This window comes from Papilio machaon, chromosome 24, assembly GCF_912999745.1.
Source record: "Papilio machaon chromosome 24, ilPapMach1.1, whole genome shotgun sequence".
Taxonomy (NCBI): Eukaryota; Metazoa; Arthropoda; class Insecta; order Lepidoptera; family Papilionidae; genus Papilio; species Papilio machaon.
In genome coordinates, this window is record NC_060009.1 from 5,054,067 (window position 1) to 5,074,805 (window position 20,739).

General features: G+C 32.7%; 1 protein-coding gene across 2 annotated transcripts in view; it reads left to right on the forward strand.

The window, feature by feature from the left end:
* LOC106717379 (thyrotropin-releasing hormone receptor) overlaps nt 1-20,739 on the forward strand; it is a 39,012-nt gene that overhangs the window by 5,543 nt on the left and 12,730 nt on the right. For both annotated transcript variants that reach the window (XM_014511236.2, XM_014511238.2), the window contains exon 2: nt 15,657-16,210. In XM_014511236.2, the coding sequence (XP_014366722.2) occupies nt 15,769-16,210 (442 nt within the window). In that variant the 5' untranslated portion in view covers nt 15,657-15,768. The remainder of the gene's footprint in view (nt 1-15,656; nt 16,211-20,739) is intronic.

A 20,739-nucleotide genomic window follows, 5' to 3' on the forward strand; every position in this document is an offset into this window, starting at 1 on the left:
TATGACTATTTAATGTTTTAACAGACTCTTAGTGTAGCTTTTTTATTCTCACTGAACACATAGAGACTAGACATTTAAATGTCTCTGAGTACGACAGTAAATCAACAAAATAATACTTTTTAAATCAACAAAACAATGTATACAGTTAGTAAAGGCAGATATTTCTTTATATTATTTTAGTTTTGTTTAAGATATTTTCTGAGATAAGCTTATTTAGCTTAATCTAGATTATTCCTACGTGATTTTATTTCAACAAAATATTATACTGCGGCTTATTTGTGTACACAAGAACTTCCTACGCATTTTTATTTAATTATCATGTACAGTGATAGTAAAAAATATTTTTTTTATTAATATTTGTAAAAGGCCGGATATGATGCAATATTTCGAATATATCTATATATCTATATATATATAAAAGAAAGTTGTGTTAGTTACACAATTTATAACTCAAGAACGGCTGAATCGATTTGACTGAAAATTGATGGGCAGGTAGCTTAGAACCAGGAAACGGTCATAGAATAATTTTTACCCCGTTTTCTATTTTTTATTCCGCGCGGACGGAGTCGCGGGTAAAAGCTAGTCTATATATATAAAAGAAAGTCGTGTTAGTTACACTATTTATAACTCAAGAACGGCTGAATCGATTTGACTGAAAATTGGTGGGCAGGTAGCTTAGAACCAGGAAAAAGACATAGGATAATTTAACCCCGTTTTCTATTTTTTATTCCGCGCGGACAGAGTCGCGGGTAAAAGCTAGTTTTTTTTAATAAATGATGGATTTGTGTGTATGAAATAGTATACAAGTCTAAGTAAAATAATTATATACACACTTGCACTTGCATTTTTAAGTTAATTTAAAATTTGTAAAACTCTACTGACCTGTCTCTTAACACGTAAGACAGAACTTATAAATGACTAATCGTGGGTTTCTGAGTTCAAAATTTCCGTCTCTGTTTAGCTGACTTCATTTGTTAATGATAATGACAGGGATGACGATATGTTTTCTATAAAGACTTTTATTTTAGAAACCTATAGTAAAATTATAAACGGAACCCTATATTTATATTATAATAAATTTGAGCTGCTCTTATGGGACGCTAATACAAACACTCGGACGTGATGACATCTCGAATGGTGATAATTTTAAATTCACATTTCTGACACTTGATTAATCTGGCACCTCGCGACTCGAAGGAAGTTCATTGAACTGTAAAATTTAGTGTAGGTCATTTAGTATGAGGTAACTTCCGGTGAACTAGAGAAACTAAATTTGAATGGTTTTTTTATTTTGTTTTAAAATACGCATTGGCGTGTGGCCTTTTTTTATGTGATAATTAGCTATCACCCACGACTCCGTCCGTGCGGAATTAAAAAAAAACTTAATTAGTAGCCTATGTATTCCAGGCTATGTTATACATCTATGCCAAATTTCAGCGAGATCCATGCAGAGATACCTTCAAACAAACATCCATCCATCCATCCATCCAACCCCGCATTCCTATCTATATATATAAAAAAAGTCGTGTTAGTTACACTATTTATAACTCAAGAACGGCTGAATCGATTTGACTGAAAATTGGTGAGCAGGTAGCTTAGAACCAGGAAACGGACATAGGATTTTTACCCCGTTTTCTATTTTTTATTCCGCGCGGACGGAGTCGTGGGTAAAAGCTAGTTTGTAATATTAGTAAGATATGTAACACTAAAAACAGCGACTTTGTTCGTGTATTTGGCTGCATTGTAACTATTACCTTTATCAAGATAATATTGGTTTCTATTAAATTATGTGCTATCGCTTTTATCAAAAAGCCTCGATAAGCTTTCAAAGTAAGTAGCCTTTGATTTACATCGTGCATCATCAGCGGAAAAAAATTTTCAACCACCTATTTGTCATACTAATGAATACAATTTAACCTTGACCTACGTAACGGGTTAAATGTTAACCTTCAAATGTATACTATATTCATTTATTTAATCTTCATTTTCTTTGTAACATATTGTTACAATTTCAGAAAATTTTAAATGTAAAATGGCAGTTTTAGAAATGTAAAAATTGATAAAAAAAAATTAATTAAATTGGTTAATTAATTTTCTTTGTAATAGTACTTGAATTGACATTGTCATTACTTTAATTTTAAAAAAAAAACAGAGACATCAACATGTTTTAATACAAGTATAACGACAGTGTAAACTGGCAGTGATATGCCACAATTATTTGTGTAAAATAAATCATATAAACAAAAAAGTAATGAGATTCAATGTGGATGGCTATAAAGGTAGGGGAAGACCAAAGAAAGTATGGATGGATTGTGTGAAAGAGGACATGCGTAATAAGGGGGTAAATTCAGATATGACGCCTGATAGAGATGTATGGAGGAGTTGTACATACTGTGCCGACCCTCCATAGGGATAAGGACAGGTTGATGATGATGATTTGTGTAAATAAAATAAGGATTTAAATATTTATTTCGTAACAATTACGTGTTATCGCTTGCGTATGACCACTTTGTGTTGCGTCAACGGATGCTATGAAACTAAAAGCATTTCTATCTGGTAACCACTCTGTAAGATAACATTGAAACGCAAATAACTATAATTGTATACTTACAGTTATCTCTCGCTTTAAACAGTAATGGTATTTTTAAAATACATTGAAACGTGGTACGGATTGTAAAAGTTATTATTGCGTCGAATGGGAAAATTAAGAGAATATCAAATATCTTAAATTTATTTATCTTAAATAGATAGTCGTATCGGTGAATGGACTGATAGCGAATAGCTTCGACCAACATCTTAAGAAGCTCTCGCTAAACAGTTGGATTTAAGGCCTAATACGATTTTAGAAACCGCGCGCATAGTGAGGAGGTTCCTGTCTCTGTAGCCCTCACCACTGATTGCTTGAGTCATGGGATTCCGCAGCCGGTGGTATACTATTTTTTATATAATATATTTTTGTTAAATTTTTAATAAAATGTATATAATAATGAAGAGATGGATGGATTGCGGGAAAGGTGACATGATTAATAAGGGGGTGACGGCAGACAGATAGATTTGGAGGACGGAAACCTGATGACCCTACGTAAGTTGGATCAGGTCACGGAGATGATGATGAAGATACGATGGCGCTTGCACAAATATTCGTGATGGATCCACAGATGTTAGAACTGTATACTAGCCATTAAACTACCACATTTTACTAGCGTAACATTGTTTTAATAATTCCTTATTTTACGATGTTTAAATCACAAGTTACTCTTCAAAAAGAAATAGAGTTAAAACGAGTAAAGACAAAACCAACTTTTTAAAAAAAAAAGACGATCGTCCTAAATAACTTGGTATGATAACAGATTTACGAAGATGGAAAGGAAATTGACTACTCTACTATCAAACCGTTGTCATCATAGATCTAGTAATATTCAGACGTGACAGGAATCAAGGGTACATTTGTTAGAACACGACAAAGGGTCCGAATATAAAATTGAAATACTGAGAATAAGTTTTGCGTAGTTTGTGACGCGGATCCTTTTAAGATATTATATCCAACGTAAAACAAGTCACTGTCCACTGAAAGAAATAGCTAAGGAAAATGTAATTTCATTTTATTTAGTTACAAAATGTAATTATTTTTACAGTAGCAAAAAAAAATCGTCCTTAAATATATATACAATTTTATATTTTTCTGGTCTTTGTATGGTTTTGTTTTGCACTTTAATCACCTTAAAAAAACATATTTAGTTAATTAAGAACTAAGTTATAATATGTTGGGTTGAAAATAAAATGTTTTCGATCTTTCTATTTTTAAGACTATAGTAAAAAAGTTGTAACACATTATCTAGTATTAGATTCTTTTAAAGACATCCAAATAACAACTAGGCATTCGTGTACAAATATATTGAAGGTGGACTTAAAATAGCAGCGTGGAGGAGCCAAGTCATCAATCAATGTGAGCGTTGTGAACGACGCAGAGTTCACTTGTTCAATACAATTTATTACCTTTTTATATTTATACATTGAACTGCTCACTGTAAACATATTACGTTAGTTTGGAAGTCGTTTTTTTTTTTTTATTTAAAACGACTCGTGTCCAGTTTATATTATTCCAGTTCAGCGATTGAATCCAATTGACTTGTAATCTGCAGGTCTTGGGTTCAAATCCCGCCATATACCAATGTGTTTTTCGGTTTTCAATTTACATATGTGCATTTATCTGACGTTCTTACGTTGAAGGAAAACATATGTGTGAAGTCAACCCGCACTGGGCTGTGGTTGACTATGGCCTACTCTCCCCTTTTTTAAGTTAGGTTCCGAGCCCCATGATGAGGTCGTATATTATATAAAATGAATATGTCTGCTAGTGTTATTATTTAGTGCTATTATGAATATTAAATAAAATACATTTTTTTTAAATATTAATACTGTCACGTCAGTTTGCCAAATGACATTTCGTCCCCTGTCAACATGATGTCAAGTGTAACTAAACGTTTCACATTTATCATTGTGTCTTGTAACACGTGTCATTATATCATTGAACATAGATTTATGTTGAACATTTGCGAGCGACATTATCCATACATCATTTTAGTTGGTTTTACTATTTTTAGTATTAATATTAAGAAGGTGTGTGATGATTGAACCGTCCCTTAGTTTTTTTTTTTTTTTTTATAAGAGAAGGGGGCAAACGAGCAGCGGGAACACCAAGGTGTTCATCGACGCCCATGGACATCTGCAATACCAGAGGAATCGCAGATGCGTTGCCGGCCTTTGAGAAGATGATACGCTCGCTTCTTGAAGGACCCTAAGTGCGAGAAATATACCTTTAATGTCTTCCTTAGTGTAAAAACTAATAAATTTATGATTGAATTTTAGTGACAGAATGATATACTTTCTCTTATTAATGATTTCAGCGCCACCTATCGGCCATTAATTTCAGTATAAATGAAGTGTTGTGTTATTTAAACAAAGGATAAATTTAAAATGGCATCTGTTGAATGTCTGATGTATCTTTTCATTTCGTTCTTGTCTTAATTTGTCGTTGAAGAATGGGTGGCCAGGGTAACTGGGTCGTTGGATTTTAATTATCACTATGAAGGAAGGTTCCCTAAATCCCTTTTATTGAAAGAGAATGGTTAAAACAGCGATGCGATGTTTGCTATTGATATAAGAGTGGGTTACTACTAACAAAAATTTAATTTCTAATAAAGAGTTTCGTCATCAGTGGAAACCAACCGTGAATATCGTGAGATTCAAATTTGTAATAATATTAAACAGACAATGTGGTTCGTTTTGTTTCCAGTTTTCTTTGTACTTCCTTACAAATTCCATACAAGAAAACACACTGAACATTTCTGTCGCGTTCGAGTCTTAAACGAAATAACGTTTTTAGTGAAACACAAAGTAAAGTTACACGAGCGTAGAATAACGATTGTGTGCAGTGCACGCCGGGCGTCGGCGCTTGTTAACTGGCTACAGCTAAGTGCGTTGCTGTGTCGCCCGCTGTTGTAGTGCGCGTACACTTAAAGACAAAAATATTGAAACAAAAATTATTTCGTAAAAATTTTTTTTTATGTGAGGTCAAGCTTCAGTGTCTAAAAATATAGAATAATCTAGGTATAAACATTTTGCTTTCCGTTTAATAGTGTTGTACATTTCTCTCTTATTCCCTGTTACCATTACCTAAAAGTCCATTTTCTCCACAAAAATTGACATTCATTAATTATTCAAATTGTTTCGAATGCTGATAGATGGCGGTGTTTATAAAACGTTTTATTTAGCGATTGATCGTTTCATTTTTTTCACTACAACAATGTGACATTGTTTTTGCAATTCAGTGTACAGTGTTTAGCGTCGCGTCTGTTCATAAGAGCTTAAATCCGGGCAAGTATTTTGTCGGCAACGGTCTCTAGGCGATATTTTGTCAATGAATCCAAGAAGTTTTCATTTTATTCAAAACTAGCTGTTTCCCGTGACTACGTCCAAAAAAACATAATAGTAGCCTATGTGTTTTCCGGACTGTGATCTACATCTATGCCAAATTTCATCAAGATCCGTTAAGCCGTTGTGGAGATACCTTTAAATTAAACAAACATACTTATTACGCTTTATTTTAATTCCACGCGGACAGAGTCGCGGGCGATAGCTATTATTATAATAAGCAAGATTAAGTAACTAGAATAAATAAATCGGTCGGTATATAAAAACGTAGGGAATAGAATGTCTGTAAGAGATAACTGATATTGGTAGAAAGAAAAACAAAGAACCTCTGTGTTGTCTGTCTAGCCTCTAAAGAACAAAGCGGTCGGTGTTGTAGTCATTGTCTACTTCGTTAGATCGCAATGAATGAATGTTTTTTTTGAATATGCACATATCTTTATGTTCCATGGTAAAGTAGTATGGTAAAGTTACTATAGGTTTCTACAGTTGATAAAATTATATAAAAAAACTAGCTGTCGCCCGCGACCCCGTCCGCGCGCAGTTAAAAAAACTAGAAACAAAAGGAAAAATAGATGTTGTCCGATTCTCAGACCTACTGAATATGCTTACAAAATTTCATGAGAATCGGTCAAGCCGTTTCGGAGGAGTACGGGAACGAAAACTGTGACACGAGAATTTAAGATCATGGTTTTAACAATTTTGTCATTAAATTAACGTAATTAAAAAAAAAAACTTTGTTGTTGAGGAAAAATATCTTTGAATATATTCAAGTAAACAAACAAGTGTACAATCAAATACAAAACCATCGACGTATATTTGCTTAGTGCCTTAACTGAACGAATGTACAGTCGCGAACAAAATTGTAAAGTAGAATTTCAAAATAGTTAAAACGTTTGATATCCTTATTACTTCTTCGGTAAAATTTAAATAAAAAATATTCATCTAATTTCACTCAAGAAGATATAAAAGCTTTTCTTCTAAATCAACTTTTTTGTCGTCAAAATTTGAGTTGTCACGTAAAAACGTGATCAAATCACTAAATAATTATTGTTATAACGCAATTGTACGCGAAGAATCTCGTCATGATTGGCCGAGAATATTGTGCCACAAAAAATACAAGGACATGCATAACAAAAATGTTTTTTTTAAACTCCACTACTCTACACACTTGTTTATCATTCATCATACATATATTATCATCGCTTTCATTTTATTTAATAAAACAGAGGCTACAATATGTACTTATACATATGTCATGACAGTCGAATAATTACACATGTTTGTTCGCGACTGTACCAGCAAACAAGTATACAGTGTGTTTGCCAAGACGGTTGCAATGAACGTATTCGCCCACTGTATAACTGACGCTTGTTAAATATTGCGACCGAACTGACGTCGATTGCTTTGCTCCAAGTTACTGCGAATTGTTATACGTTAACTTGGAATTTGATAGCTATAAGATATTTTAAGGCGCAATTTCAACAGTCGGTAACTCGACTACATCGTGCGGGGAGTCCCCGCGTACGGGCTAGCAACTAATGAAATAATCGGTCGTTGTAAGGACTATCGTCCTTCGAGTGCAGGTAGGGTATTCAGGTCGTCAAACCTACTAGCCGGACTAACCAGCCAGTTTGGCCGGACATTTGGATAGAAATGTCGGACACCCTTATTTAGGATTTTGTCTCTGTATTAATAGGTATTCGAACAGATCATTTATCCATCACTATCGTGGCATCTAAAACAGTTAATTGCTCCTGAACAACATGGCTTCTTTAGGCCCTTTATTATTCAATTTATTTTTTAACGACGTAACCAAGTGCTTTAGCAACTCCAGGGTCCTTATGTACGCGGATGATCTAAAATTCTTCAGAGAGGTAAACTCACTTGCAGACAGATCGCTATTACAGAGTGATCTGGACCAACTATCTGAGTGGTGTAGAAGTAACGCCATGTCCTTAAATGTAAACAAATGTTCGTCGGTCCATTTTTCGAGAAAAAAAAGTTCCATTTCTCACACTTATAATATTAACGGAACGCTACTGAATGTCGCTGACCATATTAATGACTTAGGTGTAATACTTGATAGTAAGTTGCAGTTTAATGTTCACATCGATGACATAACTAAAAAATGTCTTAAAACTTTAGGCTTCGTATTACGAAACTGTAAAGAATTTAAAGCTCGTACAAAAATAAGTCTTTACTCGTCCTTAGTTCGCAGCCGCCTGGAGTATTGCAGCGTCGTGTGGAATCCGCACTACGATACATATATCAAGCACTTAGAGAGAGTCCAAAAAAGATTTCTAGCGCATTTATCGTTTAGCAGTAACTTAGGTAATAAACTTTCGAGTTATGATGACCGCTTAAAACACTTTGGGATGGAATCGCTTTACCAGCGAAGAAAATATCTGGACGCCATGTTTCTGTACAAACTGATTAATGGTTACACCGACGCTTCTAACTTATTATCAAAATTGTCCATCTCTGTACCTTCTAGACTACCTAGATATAAAAAAATTAAGCCGTTTCTCACTAAGGCAGCTCGAACAAACTTAGGCTTATATTCACCAATTAACAGATTAATGACTACATACAATGTATGGCATAATTCTTGTGTAATAGAAGATCCTAAACAAGATCATGGTAGTCCAAATATCGCACAATCCATAAATGATGCGTCTCAAATTGATATCTTCTCTAACAAGTTGTCTAGATTTAAAAAATATCGTCGAGATGTTATGATTTGATTTTAGTTGTTCCTCTTCTTTTATTACATAATTAGCTTCATCACACTAATCTTACTAATTTTGTTTATATAATATAAAGTTTTGGTGTTTCCGTTTGTAGCTTTATTATACTTGTATGATGTGTACACCTATAATTTGGATAAATTATTATTCAGTTTTAATTTACTTTTGTTATATTAGTTATTGTGCATGTGTTATAATTTACCTGTTGGTGTATCTAAATAAATAAATAAATAAATAAATAAAATAGGTATACTCTCGTTTGGGAAATGTAAAAAGCCTAACAAAAACCGGAAAACCGTTTATTTTGGCCCGACACGTAATCAAAAAGCTACCTATGTCCGGCTTTATCCGGACGTCTGGCAACGCTAAGTGCGGACGCTTACAACTAATGAAAACGGTTATCGCATGCGAGCGCTATATTATGCATGAATAGAAAATCCCTCGCACTACGCCTGCGGGTGCTAAGGATAATTGAAACTGCGCTCTTAAACTGTGTAGCTATGCATTAGCAGAGACGATCAGTGAATTACAAAGATCACACTAAGCCAGGAAAATTACTAATTTTTTAATTAATATCAACTACCTATTACTAAATCTACACTAAGGAAACTAGATAGTATACTTAGGTTTTAATTCTAACACACTATTATACTTATTTCAAACTAGCTTTTACCCGCGACTCCGTCCGCGCGGAATAAAAAAAAAAAAAAAAAAAACGGGGTAAAAATTATCCTATGTCCTATTCCTGGTTCTAAGCTACCTGCCCACCAATTTTCAGTCAAATCGATTCAGCCGTTCTTGAGTTATAAATGGTGTAACTAACACAACTTTCTTTTATATATATATAGATATCAGACAATACCTAATACACTGCACTATTCCCATATATTCGTTGTCAGGCGAGGTCGGAATCTGTTGAAATTTCTCGTGTGCCGTACCTCGTAATTCTTTTTATCGAGTTCTTAAAAGGTTTATAATAATGATGGACATATACTTTATAGTACATAAATAATATCATTAAAGTCGTAAAAATCATCACAATTATGCTGAGTATGTTTAAATTAAAAAGAAAAAGTTGACGAAAGACGTCACAAATGAATTGAATAACACAAATTCCATTGACTCGACGCCTCTCCGTCGGCCTCTGTTTTTGGCAACTCTCAGCTTTTTGGCGATCGCAACAAATTTAAATTGGCGCCAAATGTGTTTCTTAACGATGAAAACCATTGAAAAGTTATTCAATAAATCATCTTTTTCAACTAATGTAACCTTATTAAGGTTGTTTAAATTCTTTTACATCAATTTTCTCATATTTGCCATTTAAATTGCTATAAGCAATTTTAGTTATATTTGACATTCTCAAATCTGAATTCGTTGATTCTGATGTCGAAAAAATTAACGAATCTCACATTTGTAGAATTATTTTGCAAAGAATCTTCAAGAGTCCGACGACCGACGAACTGAAATGCTAACTGATGTTTCGGTAATTATTATTTTTTGACAACTTCGTATCAACATAAATCTTTTGCATTACATAACAATGCAAAAAGTTTTTTCTACCTTTTAACCAAATTGCTATCCTTTCTTATAAATAAAAAAAATATCCAATAAAATGTTAAAATAAAGTTGTGTTCTGTTTATTTGAAAGTCTTAAAATTAACCTCTTTTTATAAAAAAACAAAACACTATCAAAACATTTTTTATACATTTTGTATAAGTACTTTTTAATTGTATTTAGAATGTCAAGAATCGAAATTAAAAACGGAAAAATATTTTATTACACGCTGTATATCGATAATTAAAACTTTGTGTTTTTTTAAAGAGGTACAAAAACGTTGATTTCTTCTTAATGAGATTTTATCTTATAATACTGGAATGATTTCGAGAAATCGCTTGTTTTAATTTTGGCAATAAATTGATTAAAAAAAAAAACCTATTTACAAAGGCAACGGAACAGAAGACATTATTAAACGTTTAACATAATTTAATTTAAATAGCAATTTCATATTATTAAATTGATATTTATTTTTAACACTAGTTGTCGCCCGCAACCCCGTCCGCGTGGAATTAAAAAAATTTAATAAGTAGCATATTTGCTTTTCCAGATAATGTTCTACGTCTTTGCCAAATTTCATCAAGATCTGTTGAGCCGTTCCGGAGATACGTTCAAACGAACATCCATCCATCTAAACATTCCCATTTATACCATTAGTAAAATTTATCATAGATTACAAAATATTTTTCTTTCGTAGACTCATTTCACTCTCTCTCTCTCTCGTCGTCTTGTTATTTCCCGTCATAGGGAAACACTGCACTAAAAACACTTCACCACTTCTGCCTTTAACCACTCTGAGTACGGTAGAAGCTGACCATAATATAAATAGAAGTCCGGTTCATTGTAAACTCGGATAATTGTAGCAAGAGTGAGTATACATTGAAAGTTCATGACCTCTATACTGAACGTTACTGTGTTATACGGGATGTTTTTTTAACATAGTACATGTGTTTTTTTAAACATGGTTCAGATTGCTCTGTGTTATAATAATAAGATAATGTAGGTACACATTGACACATGTATATATTTATTATTATTATTAGATTTCGAGGTATGTTAATTTTAATAGAAAAATTAATTTTCCATAGTAATTTTTTTTATATTACAAGGTGGCAAATGAGCAAGCGGCCACGTGAATTCGCCGAAATGGCGAAGCGACCGCTGCCCATAGACATTCGCAATTGTAGATGCCCCCAATCGAGGAAGGATGAGACGTACAAAAAGAGAATATTTAACCTTCCTATGGATCTCCTCCATCTAATCCACCTCCCCTTCCCATCCTTTCCTTATAAGAAAAGAGGTGGGAGGGGAAAGAGGACTAAAATTAGGCCTCCGCCACCATACTCATCTGACGAAACGCGGAATTACTTCCACTTCACGCCTGACTTCTAATAATTAAGTTTCAATAAATATTATGTAACTAGCTTTTACCCGCGACTCCGTCCGCGCGGAATAAAATAAAAAAAAAAGAAAACGGGGTAAAAATTGTCCTATGTCCGTTTCCTGGTTCTAAGCTACTTGCCCACCAATTTTCAGTCAAATCGATTCAGCCGTTCTTGAGTTATAAATGGTGTAACTAACACAACTTTCTTTTATATATATAGATGATCCAATTATTTTAATAATAATATTATAATTATGAAAATAAATATACGCATTACTATCAAGAATATCAAAGACGCCATAAGTTACCATACTTGATTAAAGAAAAAACGAAACTATAGTAGATGGTGATAATGGTCGGAAAATACCCAATTAACATACTACAGCAAAACCATTAAAATGTCAAAGTAAATAAATATTTTAGACAACAATTTAAACGTTGACAGCTTTAATAATTGAAAATGAATCATAATACAGTTTGAGAACTAGCGGCATGTCTTAATGAAAACCATTTAGGTTGGCCAAGATGTTGCCAAAGTGTTCATCCATCAAATGGCAGATTTGTATAATCTGTACATTATAACAGACACCGTGACATGAATAAGATGTTCGATCCAAACACAATCCAAACTAGTCAATACACTATCTAAAGTAATCAATACACTATCTAACATAGACAATGGTAATCGTTCATCTTATTTCTATTAGCTAAACATTTTTGATGAACTATTCATTTATTTTTCGTAAATATATATGCCATAGTAATAGAACATCTCGCCATATTACGAAAAATCTAGTACGAAACTAATTTCTAACAATGACATGAATTTATTAAAAAAATCATTGATTTTGTTCATTGTATTCGTCTTTTCAAAGTATTTTATTATTACTGCCGTGTTATATTTGAGTTCGTAATTTGAACCGATAAATAAAAAAAGAGCAATTGCGTAGAATATGTCAATAATAACGGATTCTATTTTCAAATTAAACTACTGTAGTTCGTTAGATGTAAACGTGAAAGTAAAGTTTTGCAATATCAATAGAGATTGTAGCGCCCTCATTACACGGTTTTTCTATTTTTGGTCAGGCTATACTATTGTTTTTGTATTTATTTTTACAAAAACATAACAAATTCTGTAGTTTTCTAAAGTAAGTTTAATTTCCCGGTCAAATCATAGATGCGCAGAAAATTACAGGACTAATTATTGGACCTTTATAAAATGACGAAATAGTCAATCTAAAAATCGCATCAATTTTTTAAATGTATTCGTTCGATATTAAATTTGTACATTCATTACGATTTATCAGGACAAATTACAAACAAGCGGAGTGCACGATTTACTGTTTACAAGATTCCTCGCCGGTGGCCCTTTCAGATTTGTGTTTATGTCCGAAGATTATTATGCGACTTGCAGTTAATTGGAAACTTGAAAGTTTGAACGATGGCGGAGTAACATAATAAAAATAAAATATGACGAACATTTATTACGTGATAATCAGTTACGTGTAAGTTAGGAATTTATGAATATATCTTTTGAAATTATTGAGGAAAATTAATAATTTATTTTATTGTTGGCTTCAGTAAATGTTATCCTTAAGTTATTAAGATTGGATACTAATTAAATATAATGAATGTATTCAGATATGACAATATTTTACCAGACTTTGGACATAGTCTTTCAAAAAACTTCAATTATCTTACAGTTTTATTTCCAATTAAAATTTTTTTTGAAGAATAATTTACTAAGGAGTAGATTAAGATAAAGAACATGAACTTTCTATGTTTTTATAACTCTTCTTTATTACAACTTCGTTAATGTTTGTTTTACATAGAAATAGACAAAACTTTTTTTGGAATACAAAAACTTCTGAAATACTATTCCGGTGTTCGAAGCCTCTATTGTCGCGAAAGTTTGTCACATTATCCGCTAGAGGGAGAATGTACTACATTAAACTGTCCATCAAATTCGCACGAAAACGAAGAAAACTTAGAAATTGGCATACACGAGTAATACTAAAATAAGATATTTGCCTTTTGAAGTTGTTGTCGTTTTGTTTGTGACAGGGCAAGTGACGATAATGTTTTCACAAGTTTATTCTTTACGATATTTTTTTGTTGTGAATACTAGACGAGTTTATTCACCTGATGAAAAAACTTTTACATTGTTTTGAATTAGTTACGTAGATATTAACTGTATTACTCTAGAAATAAAAAAAGTTTTAAACCACGCCCTTTGACCACCGGTGATTGATACTTTGGACGTAAACGTGGTAATAAACGAGTATGGTTTATCCTTATATGAATATCATCAAAACTTTTCAGCTGATAATATATAATTACTTTGTTTTTTATTTGTCAATATAGTAAGTCGGAAGTCTATGCATAATCGTATTTCAAATACTACTACTACTACTACTTTACTAGTAATACTACTTTTACTGTTACTAGTAATAGGTTGATTTAATATTTATGTTTGAAGTTAGAATATAATAGAAATACTGTATAAGTTTTTGCATAGTTAGGCCCTTGTGTCGCACTCAGAGTCACAAAAACTTCCGCACTTTCTTAGTGTACATTTCTCATAAGAAATCTTTACTCATGATCGCCCTTAGTGACCATTTGAAAAATCTAATTGTGGTATTTAAATAATTAACTTCAGTGTATTTTATTTAATTATATTATTATTTAGACCAGTCTATTATTTTTTATTTTCATTTCAGTAAAATGTCGCCAAAATTAAATCAGACTCATTTCTGAATATGTAAAGTAATAAATTAACTTTGAAACCCTTTTCACTTCGTTTGACGTCAGATAAACGTATTAAAGTCAAAAGTAATGCCGTTTTAACTTATCATCATAGTCTATTATTACATTTTATAATAAAGGAGTTTTAATACGTTATGTAGATCAGGTTATCAACCTTTTTCTAAACATAATCCACTTAGCAAGGATAACGAAAAAAGATCAAGACTGACGACCAACTGTGTGTCTGTGGTTCCGAACCACAGGTTGAAAACCACTGATGTAAAAGAAATACAGACGAATTGATAACCTCTTACTTTTTGAAATTGGCTACTGACATTAAGATCTTAAAATCTTAACACAGCAAGTGAGTTTTCGACAAAATTTGTATTGAAATTTGAGCAGCGCATTATTGAGCGTACACCAAAAATCTCATACTAATCTAAATATATATATATATATATATGCGAAAGTTTAAATAGATGGATGTTTGTCACAAGGGATTAACGCAACGGCTACATGGATTTCGCTGAAATTCAGCATAGAAGTAGAACATAGCCTGGAAGAACACAGAGTCGCGGGCGAAAGCTAGTTTTGACATAATTGATGAAGACGGTACAAAGACACAGGTTTAAAATATTACTATAGGAGACTATTTCCATAAACAAAACAAATTTATAGATACAAACTTCCTAAACGGATGAGTTTCCTTCCTCAAAAAGTATTTCGTTACGTTTGCCAAACAGTATAAAAATATACGCAAAAGTTGGTTTCTTTATCGATCCAATAAATTCACTCATCATGATGTTATAACTGCTGAAGTTTGGATTGCGCATAAATAACACAAATCTGTACAACACTGCTTAATATATTACTGTAAGATGGCAACTAATACGAGTGCTTCACTAGTGATGTACATCTTAGGATATCGATAAAAATACTATGTACAAATTTATTGTTAATATTTTTGGAACGAAGTTCCTTATCGCGTGTTGTGAAAGGGGGCTAGACGGAAAAAATTCTTACGAAAAGCTGTCACGACACTTTTTGCTATAGTAAGTATGTTAACGACGAATGAGCGCTACTTCACCGAAAATTCATAGAAATAAAATGTACTTCTTGTGAAGACTTAAGTTTTTTATTCATAGAATAAACATTGGTTCCTTCACTAATTAATAGAAAGGAACTTCGTTCCATCCGGGTGTCCCTTGACACCTCTCAAGTTTTTTTTTAATATTGTAATTTAAAAATTTAAATACTATGACTAATGTTGTAAATTTGTTTATTGTTTCAGATTGATAAACATCTGTCAAACAACCTGTCAACGAAGACAAAGCAAGATAAAAGTGCTTTCGCCAACAAAGATGTGAAACTGAACGCATGATATCCCGAACAGCAAATTGCACATGATTTCTATAGCCAACTTATCCCACACATCGAATAACACATCAATAATCTACGACAATAGAATACCAAACGTATATATATACAAAAATGAAACTCACAACGAGACATCGGAATTATCTATCGATATATCGAATTCGACATTCGAACAATCGAATACATCATTCGAGATGTCGAACGAGAATTTTACGGAATACGCTGAAATACCATATTATATAAAAGCTACGTCTATGACATTTTGTATAGTAATTATGTGTTTGGGTGTCATTGGTAATGTCATGGTGCCAATAGTAATATTAAAAACGAAAGATATGAGAAACTCAACTAATATATTTCTTGTGAACTTGAGCATAGCAGATCTTATGGTATTGTTAGTCTGCACACCAACAGTACTTGTGGAAGTAAACTCTAAACCTGAGACTTGGGTGCTGGGGAAGGAGTTATGTGAGTATTAAATTGAATTTTTTGATTATTACAAGATAAATGGATTTGGCGGAAGAGGTGATGCATAGAAAGAAAACATCCTTTTTTCTGTACATCGCCTTCTCTATCTTTTAAAGGAACGACAATGCATCTTTTCTATTTTCTACTACCTCATTTATGCAATAGACTGATCTTCACTTAATTAAAACATTAACATTGCGAAAATCATTTAGAAAATTGAGTGATATAAAAAAATACTTTGAGGTATTGGTTCTCTAATTATTCTGTGAACTATGTATTCTAGCTAGCTTAATTCATCTATCTCAAAGTCGCAATGGTCTGAAAAAATATTGTTAAGCCTTAACTGAAGTCATACACGCGATTCAACATTCTTAATTTGATTCGTATTGAAATGCCAAACAACAAGTTTATAAACATTTGTCCGACGAAATTGCTGAATGAATTGCCTGGTCGACATTCTCAGTCCGCTGCGTCTCGCACACTACGGCCCATTAAGCCGCAATTCAGTGAGAACAGAGACAATAACGCAACCCACAGCAACGCTGCTGTTATAATTTAAAAACATGAATATTCATGAAGCGATTCGACCGCCTTTTTACTAGTCATTAGGCCTTTTTATACCAAACAAAACGGTAATTCTTGATCTCAATTAAATGCAGAACTGCCTTTATGCTCTTTGATATGTGATCACCACCAGTGGTTGAGTCCAAATAGTATATGATCTGGCACGAATGGGTCGGATCGACCGGTACAATACTATGACCATGAAAGACAGGCGTGAAGTGGAAGTAATAACGCGTTTCGTCTGATGAGTGTTTGTGCCAAAGGCCAATTAAATTACATTTTTCATATCATATGGTGACAAACGAGCAAGCGGTCACCTGAATCCGCCTAAACAGCGAAGCGACCGCTGCCCATAGACATCCGCAATTGCAGATACGTTGCCTACCTTTAATGTACAGAGAAGGGGAAGCATAGAAAGAAATCGTCTCGTCCGTCAAATCCACTTCCCCTTCCCATCCTTTCCTTATCAGAAAAAGTTGAGAAAGAAACGTGGACTGAAATTAGGCCTTGGGCACTACACTCAATAGACGAAACCCGGAATTGCTTCCACTTGACGGCTGTCTTCTGTGTGGTCGTGGTATTTCACCAGTCGACCCGGTCCAATCGTGCACCCAACAAATATTGTTGTTGTGGGATCTACCACTGTACATTTCTTTGGTGCTTTTAAGATAGGCAATATTTGCAACCTTCCATTTTATTGCAGATAAATACAGCACGGCATTTATGCTCTTAAATATCTGACTACATAATATTGATATGAAAATTTCGCTTCGTCATAACAGTCTTTTGTAAAATTATGTTCATAAAAGATCAAAATCGTTCGACTAAATTGTCTGTTCAATGAATATGAAATCTGAAAGGTTTGATATTGAAAAAAATATCGTTACAGTATGTTACAAACTTTACGATGCACATTCGAATTTTACATTAAAATTTTTGTCAATTATCATTACGAATTTAAAATGTAATATTATAAGTTTCGATAATTAAAAATGGAAATAATCCATTTATTAACATCACTATCGTATGTAATGTAGAATTTTTAAAAGCAAATACCGTTGGTGAACTAAATTAATTTAACAGATTTGATTTAACAGAACCTTACACTTAGGTAGGTAGTGCAACAGCAAATGCGGATGTCTATGGGTTTTTCGCTATGTTGGCGAATTAAAGCTACAGTTTAGTGTAATACTTTACTAAAAAACTATAACTCTTTCACATTTGTGCTTTTTCACAGTAATTACAAGTTATTTCTAGATGTATTATATTTCGTAAAAAAAAACCTTTTTCATACAAAAAAACATCATTTTAATTTTATAGTATTTCTAATTTTATCGTATACGAGTATAAGATATACTTGTATATAATCATTCTAATGTTATAAATGTGAATGTTTAGATAGATGGATGGATGTTTGTTTGAAGATATCTCCGGAACGGTTCAACGGATCTTGATGAAATTCGGCACAGATGTAGAACATAGTCTGGAAGAACACATAGGCTACTTATTATGTTTTTTTTACATGCGACAGCTAGTATCCCATATTAATGACATTTTATTCACTAAAAGACAATTTTTTTTTTAATTATTGTTTACAAATTACGACAAGATAGAAATCATCGCGAGCACTCATAAAGCACCGCGTTTGCTACTTTTATAAAAAAAAAAAAAAAAAAACTTGAGAGGTGTTAAGGGACACCCGGATGGAACGAAGTTCCTTTCAATTAATTAGTGAAGGAAACAATGTTTATTCTATGAATAAAAAACTTAAGTCTTCACTAGAAGTACATTTTATTTCTATGAATTTTCGTTATATATTGTCACGTCGTTGCCATGGAGAAGTAGCGCTCATTCGTCGTTAACATACTTACTATAGCAAAAAGTGTCGTGACAACTTTTCGTAAGAATTTTTTCCGTCTAGCCCCCTTTCACAACGCGCGATAAGGAACTTCGTTCAAATTACATCGTCAAATGTCAATAGAATGATGCTTTATCAAATAAACAGGTAAAAACAATTGCGAACGGACATTTTTCGTAACGATATAACATAAGCTAATATTACATTGTTTGCGAATATTTTTGGCAAGACAATTTTAATTTTAGTTCGTGTAATACATTAGTAGTAGACAGGTTTATTGCACAAAACATCTGGCGTTTTAGATATCAATTGTTTTGGCACTAAACTAACGAGCTACGAACTAGGATGACATACTCGTATGTGGGTCGGTTGCAAATACGGGCGATGTATTAGAAATTATTAGAAACTAGCTTTTACCCGCGACTCCGTCCGCGCGGAATAAAAAAATCTATATCTATAGATTTTTATAATATATATATATATATATATATATATATATATATATATATATATATATATATATATATATATATATATATATATATATATATATATATATATATATATAGATATAGATAGATAAGATAAACAGTCCACTATTAAGTCTATTGAATTGATATGTTCATTTTGGTAAAATATAAGTATCAATTATCTTACTAGCTTGGTTTTCAGGTAACATTTCAAATCGCTGAAGTTTACTTTATATAGGTCTAATAAATAACATTCAAACATTTCACTTTTAGTGCGTGGTCTTAATAAAAACACGTTAGTTTAGTGACAAGCAATAATATTTTGCTCTTAAAAAAGCTCTTTGGACTTTATTTTGAGTAAGATTTTTTTTAAAGATCAAAATATTTGTACACTTCAGCAGATTTATATTATTATTATATAGAATTTAAACGATGAATTGGTTATCATTTAAAAAAAAATTCAATTTTCATCTTAACGAATCTGTTTAGCAATTAACTCTAGCACTGTACCCCGGCCTTTAGTGTCCATTGGTGGCACATGTTGGCTGTATTAAACGACCTACGCCAATACCAAACATTTACATTCGACAACGACCTTATTTTAATGTGATAAAGTTCAAATTCCTTTAAACGGGTTTCGGTAATAAAACTGCACTCGGAACCACAGTTCGTCCTAATTAAGTGCAATAAAGTAAACGTTCGGTGAAATCTTCCTCACGACTGTACATTACTTTTAGATGTTCTGAATGTGTTCTTAGATTTTATACTTTATTCGCAAGCAATAAGGAGGTATTTTGAATGTACGCTGTAATAAATTTTAGAATACTTAAATGTTGATTGTTGTGTTTATAATAAACTTTCTGCGAATGTGCATTTGATGACCATATTACGGATTTTGAACTCTTACATTATTACGTTACATTATTAAGTATCTTTAGTGTTCTTGCGATCGAAGTCATCTGGATATGTAATATTTTACGATTTAAAAAAGGTAACAACTTGCTTTACATAAAGCATACATATGAAGGGAGATACATTTATATTTCTCGAAATAACTATTTTCGGAAAAGTCTCATCGGTACGTACCACGTGATCTTAAGTTCAGATCCCGAAATTCAGCTTTTATCTTGAACCATATTCGAATAATAGCTTAGTTGGAATTGATTACAAAAAATATAACTAAATTTCAAATAATCTGATAAAATTTAAAAAGTAAAAAATAAACAAAAACATTTTTTTAGTAATAGTAATACGCCAGTAACATCTGTTGCACGAATTGGCTAGGTCGTTCGGTGAAATACACAGAAGACAGACGAGAAGTAGAAGCAATTCTGAGGTCCGTCTGATGAGTATGTGTGCGGAAGGCATATTTTTAATCTCTTTCACTTCTCAACCTTATCTTACAAATAAAGGCTTGGAAGGCGATAGGGATTTGATGGAGGAGTGGTAGCATAAGAAGGGTACATGTACTCTTTCTGTGCATCCCCTCTTGCGTTGATTAAAGGTAGGCAACGAATCTGCAATTGCGGATGTCTATGAGAAGCGGTCGCTTCACTATTTTGGTGATTACTGGAGGCCGCTTACTCGTCTGCCATCTTGTAATGTTAAAAATCAAACCAGTTTGGTTTATCTGGTTC